At 32.3% G+C, this 21727-nt stretch overlaps 3 protein-coding genes and 2 pseudogenes across 3 annotated transcripts; 2 read left to right on the top strand and 3 right to left on the bottom strand.

Annotated features, from left to right (window-relative positions):
• Positions 1 to 769: 769 nt before the first annotated feature.
• On the bottom strand, positions 770 to 2232 carry LOC131657396 (F-box/kelch-repeat protein At3g23880-like). Its single transcript, XM_058926807.1, has one exon. The coding sequence runs from the start codon at positions 2228 to 2230 to the stop codon at positions 1091 to 1093; it is 1140 nt and encodes a 379-aa protein (XP_058782790.1). The 5' UTR covers positions 2231 to 2232; the 3' UTR covers positions 770 to 1090.
• A 1246-nt stretch (positions 2233 to 3478) lies between these two features.
• On the top strand, positions 3479 to 21434 carry LOC131657395 (uncharacterized). Its single transcript, XM_058926806.1, has 5 exons — positions 3479 to 3711; positions 4466 to 4519; positions 4594 to 4661; positions 21196 to 21297; positions 21358 to 21434. Exons 1-5 carry the CDS (start codon positions 3620 to 3622, stop codon positions 21432 to 21434), a joined length of 393 nt encoding a protein of 130 aa, XP_058782789.1. The 5' UTR covers positions 3479 to 3619.
• LOC131657394 (BTB/POZ domain-containing protein At3g05675-like) lies at positions 5712 to 6920 on the bottom strand (annotated as a pseudogene).
• Positions 10554 to 12475, bottom strand: LOC131593616 (ABC transporter C family member 2-like; annotated as a pseudogene).
• On the top strand, positions 18403 to 19806 carry LOC131657393 (F-box/kelch-repeat protein At3g23880-like). Its single transcript, XM_058926805.1, has one exon. The coding sequence runs from the start codon at positions 18405 to 18407 to the stop codon at positions 19398 to 19400; it is 996 nt and encodes a 331-aa protein (XP_058782788.1). The 5' UTR covers positions 18403 to 18404; the 3' UTR covers positions 19401 to 19806.
• Positions 21435 to 21727: the final 293 nt, after the last annotated feature.

Here is a 21727-nt window from a genome sequence, read left to right as displayed (position 1 = left end):
CTTTTTCAAGCTTTATTTTTTATTAACTTCAATTTGTTTCTTTGATGATGCTCATGGTTACTTTTATTTATTTTTTGTCATCATCAAAATCTATTATACATGTTAAACACATAAAATCAATATTCTCTATCTTTTTATGATGACAAAGTATATCTCAAAGAGGTAACTTAAAAAAAAAAATATCTAATAAGAAAAATATTGGTGTATACTCTTCATGAGAGTATACTTATCGCCCTCTGACATTATCAAAAAGTGGATAAACATAAAAAAAAAAAAAAATAGAGAAACATAGATAGAAATTATTCATATATAAAATAGATTTGTTACCTGATAAAAGTAGAAATAAAGGCACATAGTGGTACATTTAAAAAGGACATAAGACAACTACTCCCTATGGCTGGAGGTATCAAACTTTGAAACATGTTCATTGAGCGAAAGTCTTTGTTGGCCCTTGGGATTGGATAATATCTACTTTGCTCTATAATATATATTTGGTTGAAGGTGTTGTTAAGTGAGTTGCAACCTTGATGGAAAGTGGAAACACCCATCTTATATAGTATGTGATGCCATATATTTTTCATAGAAATCATCATTGGTACATTATATAATCATATATTTTGACCTAAACTATTCTTTTAGATGTAATTATGGAGGTTTACTGGTTACAAGAATGACTTTTTGAAAAAGTAAATTAGATTAAAAATTGTTTTAATCATAATTTAAATTCAAATTCTATTTAGCAAATTGTGAAATTATAACTCAAGTTTGATCACTTGATTTAATAATGGCTAGCAATTAAAGTTATAGTAATCATATGATCGATATTAAAATACAATTGTTTAAATGATGAAATCATAATTCTTTCTAGCCTAGTCTTTGTTCCATTTCCACAGTGTTTCATTCTGCTCCTTTGCGTTCTATTTCACCAATTCAAACATAATGTCACACCCAAACACACGCAAAATTGAATAATTTTTGTATGTCAGTGACCACATTTCTATTTCATATAAGCATAAATTAACAACAGTTTGTCTTTGAGAAACATAAATGAACAAATAATACATGAAATAGCCGGTAACGATAACTAGCATTAAGAACAAGGTGAAATCAAAGTATCAAGACAGACATTTAGGTAGTTTTTAAACCTAGTAACCTTAAAAGTATCATTCTTTGGATCATAAACAACCAACTTGGTTTTCCAATCCTCTTGAGTTTCGAGCAGCAGTCGATCATCCTCAAAAATATACAATGCCTTGTTCAAGACATAACACTTGGTAGGATGTTGCATGTATGAAACTGAGAACAATTTGGTCCAAGAGTCTTGAATTCCATATTCCTTCATGATCCAAATATGATGACCAGAAATTAAGCACAAGCAGTCCCTCAAGACAGCCAATGACAAGTAAAGCTGACTGATCTCTTCGTGATCAGGAGGCAAAAGCTTCCGATAAGACTCCCTTCCCAAATCGAAAGAAGCAATGAAGAGCGGACCTTGTTGACGAATTTCAGTATAGGCAATCCAATTAAGTGTACCTCTCAAATGTGTTCCGGTTTGCTCATCAAACACATGTGTTCCGTTAGGAAAGTTCGGAATGGTTTTCCAAAAATCGGTGCCCATAGTATGAATTTTAACTGTAGTAACGGTAGGCAAGTTAGGTTCGGAGTAGTAAAGAACAACCACTTTGTAATTCCCAGAAACGCGATCATAGCCGAAGCCGTAGGTGTCATAAACCTTGTTAACAATTTCACAGCTAGTTTCAAAAGGAGGAGATTCCTTGAATTTTCTAATAAAAGGATTCCACAGAACAACAAAACCTTTACGTTTAACGGCAATACAAAGGATGCCGTCACAGCAACCATAAACACTGTTCAAAGTAACGAGAGGCTCTTTGAATTTAGTGGACATATTGGTTAAAACAGAATCGAGTGGGTAAGAATTGTGAATCAACTCGCATGGTTTGTTTATGTATTTGGCGTAATGGAGACGGCGAGTGGTTGAGAGGCTGAGGTGCTTTCTGGTGAAACTGCGATCGGAGATTAGAGAATTCCATGACTTGCACATGCATCGGAGCTGTACCAGAAGTTTCACGGGTAGCCTGCAGAAGATTTGAGCGACGAGATCGATAGGAAGATTGGGAAGTGGATCATTGTTGATTTCCTTTGTCACCAAATTAGGGTTTCTTCTTATACGCGGTCGTTTTTGCCTGTTATTTTTGTTACTGGTAGACATGGTTTGTGTTTATGAAATTATGATTTACTTTACTCCCTCATCATTTCTATTTATAACTTTTTCTTTTTTTTCAGATTCCTTCGTTAATACGTAACAATCTTTGTTATTTAATAAATCTAAACTAAATCTAAAAATATATGTAACAATAGATCAAAAAGATTTTTTTTTAAATAAACATGTTATCAGAAGTTATAATATTTGATTCATTATTGGCAAATCTCAATATTAAATTGAATGAATATTGTTTATTCTATTAAATTATTTTGTATTTTTAAATTATTTTGATGACATGGCATAGACTATTTTAAATGTAAATTTTTTAATATTATTATTATTACAACTTAAAATTTGTCCTCTTGTATTTATAAATAATATTTTATTTCGAATAAGTGTCGTGGTCCAGTGGATAATAAAGTGGGGGTAAAAATATATATTGCTAAATGATGTAATTCGAATCTCATTTTTTTCAATTTTTTATTTCTCTTCTACTTTTTATTTTATTTTATTTTTTGTCACTTTTTAGAATTTAAATTTTATAGGTTAATTTTTATTATAGCATTAGGATAACTTTAGGTTTATTATTAGGCTATTATCTCTTAGTTTTAGTATTTATTAATATTAACAAAAAGAAATTAAAAATTCTAGGAACTAGTTTTAATATAATTTACTTTTTTTATTAAGTGTCATTATTCAGTTTTTAGATTAAATTTGAATTAGGTTTTAGATTTATATTTTCATGTTGTTAATTAATTTATGAAAAATAAAAGAAAAAAAATAAAAGAAAGTATAGAGATTTACTTTTTCGGTTCAAATCCATCCAAAATTTTAAGGTCTTAATCAAATCAAATCTTCCCAGAAGAAAATCTAAATTGGAAAATTACAGTTTGTAGAAATATTACAAAATTACATCCAATCTCAATATTGCTTCAAATCCTCAACACAAAATCAAATCTTCAAAATCAACTCTTTCCATTCATTTGCCAGATACATGAGAATCAAAGTTCACACTGTAAATTAGTCTAAATACATAAACACAAAGGTTGTTACAATTCGAATCTGATCACGTTCAAAGAAAATAACACCAAAAACATCAAATCTTTCTAAAAGGTTGTTACGATAATATCGATTTATACTTACGGTTTGTTTGTATTGATCCTTGGTGTTGTGTAGCTCTTACATTGAAGTTATATAAGTGTCATACTTGACAATTGCAAGATATTTTTAGGTTCTGAAGAAAACAACGTAAGAAAGGAAAGTCGCTATCAATCAATGAGTATACGAAACTTGCCATATAGTATATTTCCATTAGAAGACTAAAATAATTGTTTTATTTGATGATGATGTTCGTACATTTATGCATTTCTATTATCTGTTTAATATGTCACGATCATGAAAAAACTGAAGAGATATGGAGTTTCTAGAATCCTATCCTATGGACTTTTAAACAAGGCATACTATCTCACAACGTTTCTTTTTGTGTGGTATGTGAACATTTGTGCCTCTTAGTAACAAACTCAACAATTTATAAAGAAATTATATTATTCGTATTTAGAAACTTCCTATTTTTTTCTATGGTTTCTTCATAAATTGTTAAGTTTGTTGCATGTACGGACGTGCATTAACCAACTTCATTATTGCATTAATCAAGTTTTTACACTGTATTAACCAAATTTGAGTAATGTTATTCTTACACTCATGAACAGTACTTTACAATAGTCACCAAACTTGGTTAATATAGTGTAAAAACTTGATTAATGCAGTAATGAAGTTGGTTAATGCACGTCCGTACATGAACAGTGTCGTCCTTAATTTTAAAAATAAAAATAAATATTTTTATTTTATTTTTAAAAACACTGTAAGTATTGGTGTAAGTGTTAGGTATAAGAATAACATTACTCTATTTTTTTCTATGGTTTCTTCGTAAATTGTTAAGTTTGTTGCATGGAGCTTTTTGTCTATCCTTCATGCACCATTTGATATCATGCCTTATTCACTATTCTTGGCACTTTCTAAGTTAATCCAAATTAGTCGAACCTAGGAATATGCATTATATTTGTTCAATGTTGTCAATCGCATTTAGCAGAAAATAGTGGTTCATTCAAATTTCGTGCTATAGCACCATTATTTGATAACATTTTATTCTAAACAACGTATCGTGGAACAAAAGCAATATGCTCAAATTCTGCTACGGTATATTATTATAGCACTTCTATTAAATAATGTCGTGTTTGTTAGGTTTTACATTGCTCCAGCACCCGGAAAGATGGGTTATCGTCCAGCTGTAGAAAGGTAAGAACATAGTCCTTTTAGTTTATCACTTATGGCTTGTTGATATGATATTAAAAAACTTCACGGTGATGTAGATTTCTCAAACTGTTGCCGATGGTTTGGGCCGGTAGTCAAGTCACTAAGCTTCTAAGAGCCGCCAGGTGTGCTGCCTGAACCCGTTTACATTGTTAACTGTCCAACGCGCTTTGTGTCCAAAGCCTAAAATTTTGAACTATTATGCATCAATTTGTGAGGTTAGTACAATGACAACCAATTGAAAGAATGGAGTTACTTCTTATGCAGAGCATTGGCACTAGCGCCCCGTTTGTTGACAGAGGATTGACCTGGTTTACTAATAAGTTTAAGTTTCAATCACAAGGGAAGGTAACTTAAAATAGCTTTTTTCGGGTTGATTTTTTAACTTTTTAATAATTTTTTTTGAATGACAATTCAACAATATCCAGGCTTTCGCGGAAATAGTTGGATTCTGTTTTGGATTTGCCTTCATTGTATTTTTGGTCATCACACTACTTTGGACCTGAATGAAATTTTGCCACATACTTGAGAGAACATCCAAATTTCATCATCAATGGAAATGTATAAATTTCATCTTCATACTACATTGTATACAAAATTCTGGAAATGATGCCCTGACATTATATTGTATTTGATGAATTGGATTACCAAATTTTTTATTTTTATTACCATAATTATATTATTATGATCAATACATGATGTTCCAATAGATTGTGATTTTGACATTCTTTGTAGAATGTTGTTATGTATTAATGTGTTAATTCTAACATCATCATTTGATGTCTCTTAACACATTAATAATCCGACCTATTTGTATTTCCAATATTTGATATGTTGCGGTAGAATTTTCTATGGGAGTTTAACACAATAGTCGTTTGATAGATTGTTCATTATTTCGTAATTACTATCATCCATTTGTCGTTTGAGGGAATGTAAAATGACATTTGTAATATAATCAAATTTCAAAATAACTTTAGCCAACACTTTTGACTGCAAAGAACCATTTCTCTAACAACTCTTCGATTCTCTCTCTCACAAACACATTAAGTTTATGTACTATAGGAGTTCTTACCGGAAATGCTTAGTAAAACATACATATAAAATGTCAGAAAATCCTAATTTAACTGATAAAAACCGATATTGTTTGTTTGGACATCAACGCCAAATTTAAATCCTGAATTTCACGGTTGTGCATATGAATCTGGTATACATTTTCCAGTACAACAATATAAATTATCCGTTGAATCAATGACTATTTAACCCTACAACACTAAAATACAACAAAATGCATTCAAAATGACATTTTTTTGGTATAGTTTTTTCAAACTCAACTGCTGATAGCGGCATCAGTTTTTTCATGTAAACCTTCCACTAATCTCCTCTTGGCAGATTTGCTTCTATAAGACCAAACCTCAAAAGCTTCATACAAGTCCGGATATCCAACTTCCCTACTTCCTATCCAATCGGCCAAAATATCTGCTTGACCGTTCGAAAGGTAACATAAATACCAACGACACAATCGCACCATAAATCGCCTGACACAGATCTTCATCCATTACGTAACGAAAATCAGTCTCTGCAACGACTTTCGAATCAAGCAACGACTTCATTTTCTGAACATACGGAAACCACGTTTTCAGCAATTGCACCCGACTCGGAGCTGGAACAATCACACTTCCATAACTAACTGCTTCAAAAACCTTGCATGTTAGTTCAATCACCTTTACTTTCAAATCCCACATGACATGATCAAGCTTTTCGCCTTCAATGATTGCCAAAATTTTACTAGAAATTGTGATCCAATTAGTAACAGAAGATTTCATCAAATCCATCTTTGGTAGTACATTACACAACCATTCAAGATCGGATACTCTCCTCATTATCGTGTTATCCGCCGTTGTTTCACACTCAACAGAAGGATTCAACAGCATCGGCGACAAGTCTTTTCGAACGAGTGAATGATATTGTAAAGGGTCTTGCTAACCAGTGCCCTGAGGGCAATGGTTAAGCATTCCTAAAATAGAAAACATTTTATAAAAAATTTAATATTCCAATTTTCAAGGCATTAAATACGCAGATTACCGAGATAAATTTACTATTTTAAAAGTCTTAACCATTGACCTGAGGGCACTAGTTAACATTTTCCTATTGTAAACACCGATTCTTTCTACAAATTTTACTTCATCGTCAGCCATAACAATTGTAATATCTTTGTCTTCTCCTAGCATGTAGTCAACTTGTTCTTGAGCAGAGATTCTTAACTCGTCGCCAAATGGGAAACATGGTTCCTCAATAAACATAGCGAAGCGAATAGCTGAAACAAATATATCTTTCGTAGCGGTAAAACCAACATGTTTGCTGCTCGATGTTCTGGACATGGCAATTTAACTCGGTTTCAATCCTACATTTAAACGTTATCACATGTCTCGATGTCAGATACTGACAAACGTATCTTTTTTCAGAGGTGTCAGTGCTAGAAAGACAGGGGCACTATAGTGTATGCTTCCACGTGTATATGTTCTCCATCTTCCACATTTTCCTAATCCATTTTTCTATTCTACTCCTCTTCAACTTTTTTAAATGTTGCATACTTTGCAAATGAATTTTTTATACATTTTTTGAAAAGACAACTATAATTTAAATTATTAAAAATCTTCTGTCTAGAAAAGACAAATATTTAGTTTCTATTTGCTTCTAATATTTGTTTTCTTTTATTTTTTATTACATTTTTTTAACTTCTATTATTCACATATTTCATAATAAAATTGTATTTTATATCAAAAAAATCTTATTGATCTAAATATTTTTACGGGTACCATACACATTTCTATAAATTTAATTTATTTTTTTCACGGGTGGCGGACATTTTTCTATATATTTAGATTATTATTTTTTCACTGGTTCCAGACATTTTGCTAAACATTCAATTATTATTTTTTCACGGGTGCCGGACATTTTTCTATATATTCAATTATTATTTTTTCACAGGTACCTGACATTTTTCTAAACATTAAATAATTATTTTTTTTTCCCGGGTACCCGACATTTTTCTATACATTCAATTATTTTTTTCACTGGTACCATACATTTTTCTAAACATTCAATTATTATTTTTTCACAGGTACCAGACATTTTTCTATATATTCAATTATAATTTTTTCACGGGTACCAAACATTTTTCATAACATTCAATTATCATTTTTTTCACGGGTAACAGACATTTTTCTATATATTCAATTATTATTTTCTCATGGGTACCAGACTTTTTTCTAGACATTCAATTATTATTTTTTCACGGGTACCAGACATTTTTCTAAACATTCAATTATTATTTTTTTCCCGGGTACCCGACATTTTTCTATACATTCAATTATAATTTTTTTCACGGGTACCAGACATTTTTCTATACATTCAATTATTATTTTTTCACGGGTACCAGATATTTTTCTAGACATTCAATTATTATTTTTTTACGGGTACAAGACATTTTTCTAAACATTCAATTATTATTTTTTCACGCGTACCAAATATTTTCTTAACATTCAATTATTATTTTTTTCACGGGTATCAGACATTTTTCTATACATTCAATAATTATTTTTTCACGGGTACCAGACTTTTTTCTATACATTCAATTATTATTTTTTCACGGGTACCAGACATTTTTCTAAACATTCAATTAATATTTTTTCCCGGGTATCCATATTTTTCTATACATTCAATTATAATTTTTCACGGGTACCAGACATTTTTCTATACATTCAATTATTATTTTTTCACGGGTACCAGACATTTTTCTAGACATTCAATTATTATTATTTTACGAGTAAAAGACATTTTTCTAAACATTCAATTATTATTTTTTCATGAGTACCAAATATTTTTCATAACATTCAATTATTATTTCTTTTCCACGGGTACCAGACATTTTTCTATACATTTAATTATTTTTTTTCACGGGTACCAGACTTTTTTCTATACATTCAATTATTATTTTTTCACGGGTACCCGACATTTTTCTAAACATTCAATTATTATTTTTTTCCCAGGTACCCGACATTTTTCTATACATTCAATTATAATTTTTTCACGGGTATCAGACATTTTTCTATACATTCAATTATTATTTTTTCACGGGTACCAGACTTTTTTCTAGACATTCAATTATTATTTTTTTTACAGGTACAAGACATTTTTCTAAACATTCAATTATTATTTTTTCACGAGTACCGAAAATTTTTCTATGCATTCAATTATTATTTTTTTCACAGGCACCAGACATTTTTCTATACATTCAATTATTATTTTTTTCACAGGTACCGGATATTTTTCTATTAAAATATATACATCTGAAACAAATGCGCATCTCATACCAAAATTCGTGCGAACGCACGGATTTGTTACTAGTTATTAAATGAGAATAGAATCCATGTATTTTTAAAAATTGAATATAATTAAATAAAAATATAAATATTCTCCTAATATAAGTTATTATTTAAAAAGTTTTAATTTTATTTAGGCTTAAATGCACTTTTCGTCCTTGTAAATTTTTTTTTTGAGTCCTTATATTTCACTTTCGTGTTCGTTTTAGTTCCTAAAATCAAAATCCGCAGGTAACCAACATATTTTCTTGCGGATTTTGGCTTTAGGGACTAAATCTTAAGCAAAAAGTTAGATATAGGAACTCAAACCAAAAAAAAAAAACTTACAAGGACGAAAATCAAAAACTCGCTAACTTATCGGGACTAAAAGTGCATTTAAGCCTTTTTATTTATTATTATCTATGAAATTAGTTTTATTATTATAAATATAATAAAATAAAACGATGAATATTAGTTTAATTTTTAAACAGTTGTCTCATTAAAAAAAACATAAAAATAATATTCATACTTTTTTAATATATAAGACTATAAATACTTATGTAAACACTATAAAAATTAAAGTCCCCTCACATTCTAAAAAACTCTAAATATATAATTGAGTAAAGTGTTGGCTATGTGTATAATTGAGTAATTGAATGAATTATTTTATTCTTAACATAAATATATAAAAGTGTGTCAAAATAATAGTCATGTTTTATAAATAATATTCCTATATTATGGTCAATTTTGTCTTTTAAGCCGAAAGCATATTCCTTGTGAAGCCCACCACAATTTATATTTTTGTCATTTTACTAATGTTTCAAATAAAGGAAATTTCATCTTTCCATTAAAGTTTTCTCCCTTCACTTATTTTCTTAAATTTCTGTGTACTGAGATAAAATAAATTTAATTATCTAGTCGGTTCAGTGTTGATTGGTGTTGAATTTAGTATAAGGGATCACGGTTTGATCAGAAGAGTTGAAACCACTTAATTTCAGATTTATGTTAATTCAAAGTAGTATTCATGATTGGTTTTGACACTAATGTACTATTGGAAAATTCCCTAGTTTCATGAAATTACTGAAGTAGTTAGCATTTTAAATTTTCTGTTATGTTAGTTATTATAGTTAGTTTGTTTTGGCTATTGTAAAGTAGTTTATTCAATGGTAAGTAACTAATGAGTGCTAAGTCTTGAAATATCAACTAATATAAATGTGTAACATTGCTCCTTCAATGAATATACAATACTTAAGTGTGATTGATCACTTTCTTAAAACCTTGCTCAATTCTATCTCAGTATAACAAAGAGAGAAGAACAATCAGAAGAAACTTGTGATTGCAACTCTATCCCTTTGAGATTTGATTGCATGTAACTCTTGCTATCTCATTTTCAAGATGTATGCATTACATTAGTCAAAGGATCTCCCTTCAAATTCAGGTTCTAATTGTTAAAAGTTATCCTAAGGCAACTTGATCAAAACAGCAAGACCTGAAAGAATAATTGAACATATGATCAAAATTGGAATATTCATTGATTACATTGCAATTTGGTCGAACCAGAGTTGAATACGGTTGAACCAATTGAACCATTACTCAGATGTCTCACTTGTTCCATCTCCGGTTCGAATTATAAAACATTTATATTACCTTTAATGACTTTATAGAGCAGACCACCAACTATCTGATGGAACATGATATTTAATCAATGTATCTTCTATAGTTTTGTCGTGCTTTCCTTCTAGAACTTCCTGAACTGTAACTACTGCATCCTTTGTTCTATTAAGGATATCTTCATTGTCTTTACTATTTGGACTTTGAAGGTGTTGATGTAAAGAAGAAAGTGTAGAAGATATTGCAAACTGAGTAGCAGCAGCCCAATTCGTAGATGCTAATTGACGCATATGGTTTTCCAAATCCTTGTATTGTTCTGTGTCTTTTTGAATACTAAGCTGCATAAATACTCCGCATTTGCAGGTCCTGTACTTTGAACCATTCTGTAGAATGCAGTTTCTTCGTTTTGTAAGAGTTCCTCGGGTGAACTGTATTCAAGAACCTGCGAAGCATACAAGAAAATGAATTGTCAACATTGATTTTAGATCACAGTGATACGTGCAAAACGCGGGAATTTAGTATTTGTAGTTTGTGCTATATGGATGTACCTTGCCAGCGTCTAGCAGCAGAATCTGGTTGCAGTCGATAATTGTGTTCAATCTATGTGCAATGATGAGCATCGTGCGAGAATGAAATTCTTGTCGGATAGTTTTCTGTATAAGAGCATCTGTTCAAACATCTACAGCAGCAGTAGCTTCATCAAGGACGAGAACCTTTGATCTTCTTAGCAATGCTCTAGCTAGACTTAGTAGTTGCCTTTGTCCAACGCTGAAATTGTCTCCTCCCTCAGAAACCTTTATTTAGTGAAAAAGATTACCTTGTCATATTTCTTCTTTTCCATCGAAAAATTCAGAAACACTAAGAAAAACGAACTAATACGAGCATGTTTTAAAACATGATAAAGACGATTATATGATTGATACTTTCAATTAATATGAGAAACCTCTATGGATAACTTTGTACCATAATCTATGTACCTGAGCATCTAGACCAAATGAGTTTCTTCTTATCACATCCTTCAAGTGTGTCCTTTCCAAAGCTTCCCATAGGTCAGCATCATTGTGTTCATTAAATGGATCAAGATTGAAACAGACGGTTCCTAAAGATAGAATAACGGTTTTCAGAACAGAAAATGTTTATTCACAACTAAATGAAAACTTGATTAACTAAATATAGAACAAAATTTATGGTTACAGTTCATACCGGAGAAAAGAACGGGTGACTGTGGTATGATAGTAAGAACTCTTCTCAAGTCTGCTAGTCCAAATGTAGAAATATCATAGCCATCGATAATGATTCTTCTACTTTGAATTTCCACAATCCTAAATAACGCATTAAGCATGCTAGACTTTCCTGCACCAGCTCTTCCAACAACACCTATCTTCTCGGTTGAAGGAACTACAAACTATAATCCATGCAAAACTGGAGGAAGTTCTGGCCTATAAGCCCATCTCAGTTTCAACAAACTGCACTAAACATAACAACACCGCCTGTGAAGCGAAGAAACAGTTTAGTAAGCTATAGCATGTAAACTTTTGGGAAAACAAAAAATGACATAATACTAAGAGTAGAGGATACTCCAGAAAGCAATAGTATTAGTAAGTTAGTATAAGTTTTCTGGAAATGCATAATTCATTGTTAAATGACAAACCTTTAGAGCTACTATAGATAGGGTAAAGATACATTGGATAAAGACAAGAAGCATAACCCAAATTCATGATTCCCGCAGGCCTTTTCAAAGCTTCCAAATTTTTAATCTACTAAAATGAACACGATCAATGACTGATGGTTAACTGTGTGATCTAAAATTCGATTATGTGAAAGAAAACCAGGACATTTTCCACATTAAGAATGTGAACCAACTTAATTAGGTAGCATCAAATAAAAGATTTACTAAAAAGACATGAAAAACAAAAACCAAGACACATTTCAAGCTTACCGCAAAGTGGGTGGTGTCAAAAACAGCCATAAAATTTACATTAAGAATACATCTCCACGAACGAGTCCCATCCGTTTCATCCTTGTCAAACGGTACAGGGTTTTCAATCCCCACACTGACAATACAAATATCAAGTCCTCCATAAGACGAAATGTGTTTCTTAAATGCAGCAGCCAGATCACCTGTTGATAGCTCTCTTGGTTAATACATCAGTATAACAAACTAGCAATTGTTTGCGACTACATTCACAATAAATCACTTACTCGAGTTCGTCACATCGCATTTCACAAAAATAACAGATGGATGATGTAACTTAAGACGAAACTTGGAATTAATCTTCTCAACAACAGTTGCGGGTTGTCTTCCTCTTTCTTCAGAGAAATCAACAATTGTGATAAATACACCTTTCTCTGCAAGTGCTAGAACAAGACCTTTACCTGTACAATACAGAAAATCGAATTACACACATCAATAATATAACTAACACTAAGTTCGATTGATAGCCGGTGTTGATATTTCATTTCCTAAATATCATTATGTAGCAACCTGCCCTAAAAATTAAGACTTAGAGTCGCCACCTATTCTGAAGGGCGAATAGGAAACCCTACGCAGTTTAGAGATCGGGGTAAGTTATTATAATCAGGTTGAGGGAAGGTGTTAGGCACCCTCAACCCTTTCCTATTGGCTTTGAATCTAAGGGTCAAGTTTTATGGCTAAAAATTAAGGTTAATAGCTAAGGAATTGAATAGGGCAAAAATTGAGATTTGAAAGTGAATTGAAATTGTGAGGGGGGAGACTCGCCTTGGTTATCCAAGTGCCTACGTATCTCCTTATGGAGAATCAGAGTCAACGTAGTTCGGACACAGGTTTGTACGCCTTATAATTTGATTTGAATGGTTTGAAGGCTTTTTAAATGGCCTATCGTAGTTTTAGAAGTTGTGATTTGAAAGGCATTTTGAATTGCCTGATTGAAAAGGATAAAAATCCGTAGTTTGATTTGAGGTGTTTTGAATGTTTTAGATTTGGGCGTACAACCCTGATTTGATATGTCACTGTTAGATGCGGTGATCAATAGATTTGATCAGTATAGCTAACAGATTAATGGGCATTGCTGGTTACTCAGATCGATAGATTGATCGTCGCGGGCAGCAAATTAAATGTGTTTTAAATTTTAAGTATTTTTCATCTCTCGTCTAATGCGACTAATAGATTTAGTCGGGTCGAGGAGAGAATTAAATAAAGGATTAATTAAATTATTAATCAAATAAATTAAATTAATCAAAATTATTTCTCGCCTACCGCGACTAATGGGTATAGTCGGTTCGGGGAGAAAATTAATATTAAGATTAATGTTTTGCCAAACGGTAATGGGATCGGGCAAACCCTAATGTCGTAATTTTAATAGGGTTTTTTTATTGTTATTTTAATGGTTAAATCCAATTAAATAAATTAATCGAGATACTCGAATAATCGGGAAAAACATTATAAACCTAACCCTAATCCTAATTTATTTTTCCTAATCTAATTTTATCCTAATCCTAATTTAAAATAGGTTAATTAAATTGTATACAAATAATTATGTTAAAAAATAGGCAAATAAATAAATAAAAATTGTATAAAACCTGGCTTGAATCCTATGTTATTAGCCTTGAGGGTGCATGATAAATCTTCAGCCTTGCATGCGTTAGATATGGATTATTGGAGATCCAGTGGTGAGAGAGTTGAGGGTGTACGGTGGACCACGTGAATGCATGCGCGTTGGATCCTATGACAACTCAACTCAAATAAAATGCCAATTATGACAACTCAACTCAAATAAAATGCCAAAATAATCCCAAGGATGCCAAGGATCGAACCCCCTAACCCCTTGGTTACATACACCTTAGTTTTGCCAAGTGGGCTGCGCCTTTAATCTGTTAATTAACCAAACGCTAGATAATAAATATTAAAAACATGACAAGTTGGAAATAGTCAAAGATTCAGTCCGCCTGGGTCCCACGCGTGCAACGGGCCAATCAGTGAAGGAGAGAGGCAAGACTCGGTTGACCCACGAATTACACAGCTCCACGCGTGCGCCATCAATCTCCTTGGTCCAGTCATCATCTTCCTCGCGCCAGCTGCGGAAATACTCATGGATTTTCCTGCGGATTTAGTTGCAGGAAAACCTTCGAAACTCAAAACCTACCAAAACGACGTCAACGAGAGTGAGAGAGAGCCCAAATCGATGTGTTTTTTCCTCCTGATTACGAAAATGACGTCCTTTTGGTCTAATAATTGCCGTAACTACGAAACCGAATGCGACACCTTACCAAACCCTAATCATGGTAGCTCGAGATTCTGGCCTTGCACCTCGCGTGTATTACGTCAAACACGATCCATAGAAGGCCCTGAACGTGTTCCTGCATACCAGGTTAATTAACAATGAGTGATCATAGAGATTCAGAGACTGAAAGTTTACCAACAAATGGGGAGTTTGTATGCTTTCTTTCCAGGTACTTGCAGGCTTCAATCAAGAATAAGAACGACTCCTCAGTCCTCCCCCACGACCCCCAAAGCCTTGGTTTTGATTTATCTTTGCTGGTTTGTGAGATTCGATGGAGCACCCTTCCTTGCAATTTTTTATCCTTAACCCTAGGGTCTTTGGCTGCTCCTTTTTGGCCCCCCTGGTTCTGAATTCTTTTTACAATATATATGAGTCTCTTAGGGTTACTAATGGGCTTGGACTATTGAATTTTCCCTTGGAACTCTTTTGCATGAATATGCATGAGTTTTTTTCTTTTAATTTGGCTAAAACCCTCCCTTTCCCCTATGAACGAAAATTGGACCTACTTATGATGTTATTTGGGCCCTTGGATGATTAAAAATGGAAGCCCCATGATTTAATTCATATACCTTGTATTTTATTTTATTTATTTTGCATTTATATGAAATAAAATTCAAATAAAATATAAATAAAATACAAAAAGGATGAGAATAGTTTTATAGGCTCTTATATATATCATGGATGTGTTTGAAATGCAAATTCTTGACCCATTAGTTAAAAAACCAAGTTTGGAACACTTAGGGTTTCATGCACATCTTGAAAATCGCCCAACTTCTAAGCCTTGTATCTCCTTCAATTTTAATCATATGAATGCATTCTAGAACTTTATGTAAAGCTCAAAGAGTCCTCTAAATGACCTTTTTGGTTTCATCTCAATTGAAGCTTCCATGCTCGAGTTATGAGCTTTGACCCAAAAGGTGTTTCTTATTGATTTTTTTGGAGGACCTGTAATGTTTTTTGTCCATATCTCCCGAATGGTGCATTTCTTGATCTTGGGCCCAACATAAAAGTTGTAGAGAATGAAATTTCCTTGAGAATAAGCTTTGGTTGGATAATTTCTAACAAACCATGTGAGAGTTATGACCGGTCAAAGTTGGGTTTAACTTTTTAGTTAAAAAACCCTAGTTTGAGCCTTTGATTAGGAGAGAGTGACTTGAGTTTAACCATTGAGTCTTGAGCCATTGAAGATGAACAGAGAAAGGCAAATTTTGGGGTATGACACATTACTCATGGAAAAATGCTTGGATGCCAGTGTTAATTACAATCGCAATTCCATTTTTTATCAGTATTCCAACAACAGGGAGTGTTGGCATTTCCAAGTTAAGCAAATCATAGTCCAAAACACTGTTATTTCCAATTAAAAAAACATTTATGAAAACACTACAGTTTTAGGTCCTGAAGTGGCTGTGTCATTGCCTATGGCCCCATTCGCTCTTCCACCATTGAATAATGGATGAATGGAATTGTTTGCCGGAAAAACTGCACACACATTAACAGATATAAGCACAAACAACATGTTAATAATATAATACTAACTAACTTTGCTCATAGTTTAGCAATAATGTGTTTTATACCTTAACAACATCGTCGAATTCATCTGAATGAGAAACTGGTGGATTGTTTGTTCCTGTTAATGAACAGTTACCGTTCAAAGGATCACTGCTGTGAGATAATCTACCTGATGTTAACGGTGACACTTCCTGTTACATATATAACAAACATGAATCAAGACAATATTCATAGTTGAGATATGTATGTGTTTGTTGATAGTATTAGTAAAGAGTGAACACCTCTAGCAGAGTGTGACATAATGCGTTCAAGGACAAGTTGTGAAGTAGCAGAAGAAGCGAAGGAAAACTGATTCTTAGACAAAATTGAGAGCTCCTCAGAGATAGAGTAGATACTGTTTCTTCAGGAATGGAACCATTTGATGGCATGCATGATGAAAGAGGTGGTTGAGAATGAACTGGAGCAATAGTCTTTGTGACTTCAAGAGTGAAGCTCTCCATGGACTTGACAGAAACTCCATAGGAACTCGAGGACTCTCCGACAGAGGAGTACGGTGGCCACCGCTTGGAACAAACTCCGGCTGCATACAATTGATTGGTTCAATTATTTGGTATAATTATCTATCTACGAAAATTCAATTACTTGATATAATTATCTAAGTGTTCTTGTAAAAAAAATATTAAATCTGTCTACAAGTAAACAAGTGTTCATCCCTTTCGCTAAAAGCAAAATATTTTATTATTCCAGTATTATAAATTCTTAATTACAGCTCCCTGAGGCCTCCATTTTTCTAAAGTCCTGGGGCTGTGGGCCTGCTTGCCCGGGCTCAGGGCCGACCCTGTTTGTGATTAGTAAAGGTATTAAATTGAAATGATTAGGTTTGACAATCTAACCAAACTCTGAATACTTTTTCCTTTTTTAAGTTATTTATTAGATTCATATATGATAAGCTCATGTTCAAATCCTGCTATGCCTAAATTGCTTATTAAAAAAAGAATGGTGATCAGATTCGAATTGTAACAACCTTTGTGTTTATGTATTTGGCCTAATTTACAGTGTGAACTTTGATTCTCATGTATCTGACAAATGAATGGTGATCAGATTCGAATTGTAACAACGTTTGTGTTTATGTATTTGGACTAATTTACAGTGTGAACTTTGATTCTCGTGTATCTGGCAAATGAATGGAAACAATTGATTTTGCATATTTGATTTTGTTCGGAAGATTTGAAGCAATATTGAGATTGGATGTAATTTTGAAATATTTGTACAGACTGTAATTTTCCAATTTAGATTTTCTTCGGGAAAGATTTGATTAAGACCTTAAAAATTTGGATGGATTTGAACCGAAAAAGTAAATCTCTATGTTTTCTTTGAATTTTTTTCTTTGATTTTTCATAAATTAATTAACAACATGAAAATATAAATCTAAAACCTAATTCAAATTTAATCTAAATACTGAATAATGACACTTAATAATAAAAGTAAATTATATTAAAACTAGTTCCTAAAGTTTTTAATTTTCTTTTTGTTAATATTAATAAATACTAAAAGTAAGAGATAATAGCCTAATAATAAACCTAAAGTTATCCTAATGCTATAATAAAAATTAACCTATAAAATTTAAATTCTAAAAAGTGACAAAAAATAAAATAAAATAAAAAGTAGAACAGAAATAAAAAATTGAAAAAAATGAGATTCGAATTACATCATTTAGCAATATATATTTTTACCCCACTTTATTATCCACTGGGCCACGACACTTATTCGAAATAAAATATTATTTATTAATATAAGAGGACAAATTTTAAGTTGTAATAATAATAATATTAAAAAATTTATATTTAAAATAGTCTATGCCATGTCATCAAAATAATTTAATAGAATAAACAATATTCATTCAATTTAATATTGAGATTTGCCAAAAATGAATCAAATATTATAACTTCTGATAACATGTTTATTTAATAAAAAATCTTTTTGATCTATTGTTACATATATTTTTAGATTTAGTTTAGATTTATTAAATAACAAAGATTGTTACGTATTAACGAAGGAATCTGAAAAAAAAGAAAAAGTTATAAATAGAGATGATGAGGGAGTAAAGTAAATCATAATTCATAAACCATGTCTACCAGTACCGAAAAGAAGCGGCAAAAACGACCGCGTTTAAGAAGAAACCCTAATTTGGTGACAGAGGAAATCAACAATGAACCACTTCCCTATCTTCCTATCGAACTCGTCGCTCAAATCTTCTGCAGGCTACCTGTGAAACTTCTGGTACAGCTCCGATGCATGTGCAAGTCATGGAACTCTCTAATCTCCGATCGCAGTTTCACCAGAAAGCACCTCAGCCTCTCCACCACTCGCCGTCTCCATTACGCGAAATACATAAACAAACCATGCGAGTTGATTCACAATTCTTACCCACTCGATTCTGTTTTAACCAATATGTCCACTAAATTCAAAGAACCCCTCGTTACTTTGAACAGTGTTTATGGTTGCTGTGACGGCATCCTTTGTATTGCCGTTAAACGGAAAGGTTTTGTTGTTCTGTGGAATCCTTCTATTAGAAAATTCAAGGAATCTCCTCCTTTTGAAACTAGCTGTGAAATTGTTAACAAGGTTCGTGACACCTACGGCTTCGGCTATGATCGCGTTTCTGGGAATTACAAAGTGGTTGTTCTTTACTACTCCGAACCTAACTTGCCTACCGTTACTACAGTTAAAATTCATACTTTGGGCACCGATTTTTGGAAAATTATTCCGAACTTTCCTAACGGAACACATGTCTTTGATGAGCATTCCGGAACACATTTGAGAGGTACACTTAATTGGATTGCCTATACTGAACGGCGTCAGCAAGGTCCGCTCTTCATTGCTTCTTTTGATTTGGGAAAGGAGTCTTACCGGAAACTTTTGCCTCCTGATCATGAAGAGATCAGTCAGCTTTACTTGTCATTGGCTGTCTTGAGGGACTGTTTGGGCTTAATTTCTGGTCATCATATTTGGGTCATGAAAGAATATGGAATTCAAGACTCTTGGACTAAATTGTTCTCCGTTTCATTCATGCAACATCCTACTAAGTGTTATGTCTTGTGCAAGGCATTGCATATTTTTTAGGATGATCGACTGCTGCTCGAAACTCGAGAGGATTGGAAAACGAAGTTGGTTGTTTATGATCCAAAGAATGATACTTTTAAGGTTACTAGGTTTAAAAACTACCTAAATGTCTGTCTTGATACTTTGATTTCACCTTGTTCTTAATAATGCTAGTTATTGTTCATTTATGTTTCTCAAAGACAAACTGTTGTAATTTTCATTTATATCATTTGTTGTTTACTCCCTCATCTTGCATTACATCTCTATATTTCACAATAGTTCATTGCAATAGCTAGCTTGGGCACCAACACATCCTTTCAATTTTAGTGACCTAGTCAGGAAGCTAATTGAAACTGAAGCATCTATGATTCGCAAACAAATTAAATTAAAACATATCAACATATTAAAGAGGTACTTATGAAATGTAAAATTCAAAAAAAAAAAATTAAATTTCTAAATCAACAAAGACGAAGAAGGTGGGTCGCTAAAAGATGTAAGAATTGAACTATGATCAACTTTGTCCCTTATCCTTTTTCATTTGGTTTAATGATTTTTATAATGTCATTTTAAATTTATACATCTTCACCTTCATCTTTCACTACTAATTCTTCGTGTTGAGTGTACAAACAAGGTAATGCATATTCCATTTAAATTTGAGTAAAATAAAAGGGGCAAAACGATTTAAATGCATACATAAAGCTCAAATCCAATCCCAGGGGCCAACAAAGACTTTCGCTCAATGAACATGTCTCAAAGTTTGATACCTCCAACCATAGGGAGAAGTATTGTCTTATGTCCTTTTTAAATGTTTATGTGCCTTTTTTTCCTGCTTTTATCGGGTAACAATAAAAATTGTTTTTTTTCTCCAATTTATCTGTTAATTTATGTTTTTTGTTTTTAGGGTTACATGTTTTTAGCCCTTTTGTTTTCTTGTGTTTGTAATCACTTTATAATTAATTTTTGGTAGCATAAGCGCTTATCATATAAGTGCTTATGTATAAGTTATTTCTACAACAAAAGATAAATAAAGTCAAACTGTTTTTATTTAAGCTTTCGTGGAGAGCTTATTAAAATAAGCTGAAAAAAACACATGGACATGTTATAAGCTATTTCTATAAGCTTTTCCAAACAGTCTCTAACAAATGCTTATGTATGTCAAGTTCAAATAAGTCAAACCAAACAAGTTCATACTTTGAAGGCAATCGCATAATTGTTTGGCCCTAAACAGTACATAGTTCAGCTTAATGTGTGATAGGGAATTATGGTGTCTTGTCGTCTAATTATTTCATTATGTTTGTTCAATGTTGTCGATCGCATTTAGCAGAAAATAGTGGTTCATTCAAATTCCGTGCTATAGCACCATTATTTGATAACATTTTATTCTAAACAACGTATCATGGAACAATAGCAATATGCTCAAATTCTGCTACGGTATATTATTATAGCACATCTATTAAATAACGCCGTGTTTGTTAGGTTTTCCGTTGCTCCAGCACCGGGAATGATGGGTTATCGTCCAGCTGTAGAAAGGTAAGAACATAGTCCTTTTAGTTTTATCACTTATGGCTTGTTGATATGATATTAAAAAACTTCACGGGTGATGTAGATTTCTCAAACTGTTGGCAATGGTTTGGGCTGGTAGTCAAGTCACTAAGCTTCTAAGAGCCGCCAGGTGAGCTGCCTGAACCCGTTTACATTGTTAACTGTCCAACGCGCTTTGTGTCCTAAGCCCAAAATTTTGAACTATTATGCATCAATTTGTGAGGTTAGTACAATGACAACCAATTGAAAGAATGGAGTTACTTCTTATGCATAGCATTGGCACTAGCGCCGTTTGTTGACAGAGGATTTACCTGGTTTACTAATAAGTTTAAGTTTCAATCACAAGGGAAGGTAACTTACAATAGCTTTTTTTCGGGTTGATTTTTTTAACTTTTTAATAATGTTTTCTGAATGACTTAATTCGACAATATCCAAGCTTTCGCGGCAATAGTTGGATTCTGTTTTGGGTTGGCCCTCATTGTATTTTTGGTCATCACACTACTTTGGGCCTGAATGAATTTTTGCCACATACTTGAGAGAACATCCAAATTTCATCATCAATGGAAATGTATAAATTACATTGTATAGAATGATGCCCTAACATTATATTATATTTGATGAATTGGATTACCAAATTTTTTATTTTTATTACCATAATTATATTATTATGATCAATACATGATCTTCGAATAGATTGTGATTTTGACATTCTTTGTAGAATGTTATTATGTATTAGTGTGTTAATTCTAACATCATCATTCGATGTCTCTTAACACATTAATAATCCAACCTTTGTATTTCCAATA

Source organism: Vicia villosa, linkage group LG3 (assembly GCF_029867415.1).
Source record: "Vicia villosa cultivar HV-30 ecotype Madison, WI linkage group LG3, Vvil1.0, whole genome shotgun sequence".
In the NCBI taxonomy this organism is placed as follows: Eukaryota; Viridiplantae; Streptophyta; class Magnoliopsida; order Fabales; family Fabaceae; genus Vicia; species Vicia villosa.
Note: the sequence above shows the minus strand (reverse complement) of the source record. Positions and strands in the feature narration are given on the sequence as shown.

Excerpts from the sequence above, each read along its gene's own strand:
- LOC131657395 (XM_058926806.1), top strand. The coding sequence starts at position 3,620 with ATGAAAAAACTGAAGAGATATGGAGTTTCTAGAATCCTATCCTATGGA. Across the intron at positions 4,520-4,593 it reads TATCGTCCAGCTGTAGAAAG|ATTTCTCAAACTGTTGCCGA; the intron begins GTAAGAACATAG and ends ACGGTGATGTAG. Across the intron at positions 4,662-21,195 it reads GCTTCTAAGAGCCGCCAGGT|CATTGGCACTAGCGCCGTTT; the intron begins GTGCTGCCTGAA and ends TCTTATGCATAG.
- LOC131657393 (XM_058926805.1), top strand. The coding sequence starts at position 18,405 with ATGTCTACCAGTACCGAAAAGAAGCGGCAAAAACGACCGCGTTTAAGA.
- LOC131657396 (XM_058926807.1), bottom strand. The coding sequence starts at position 2,230 with ATGTCTACCAGTAACAAAAATAACAGGCAAAAACGACCGCGTATAAGA.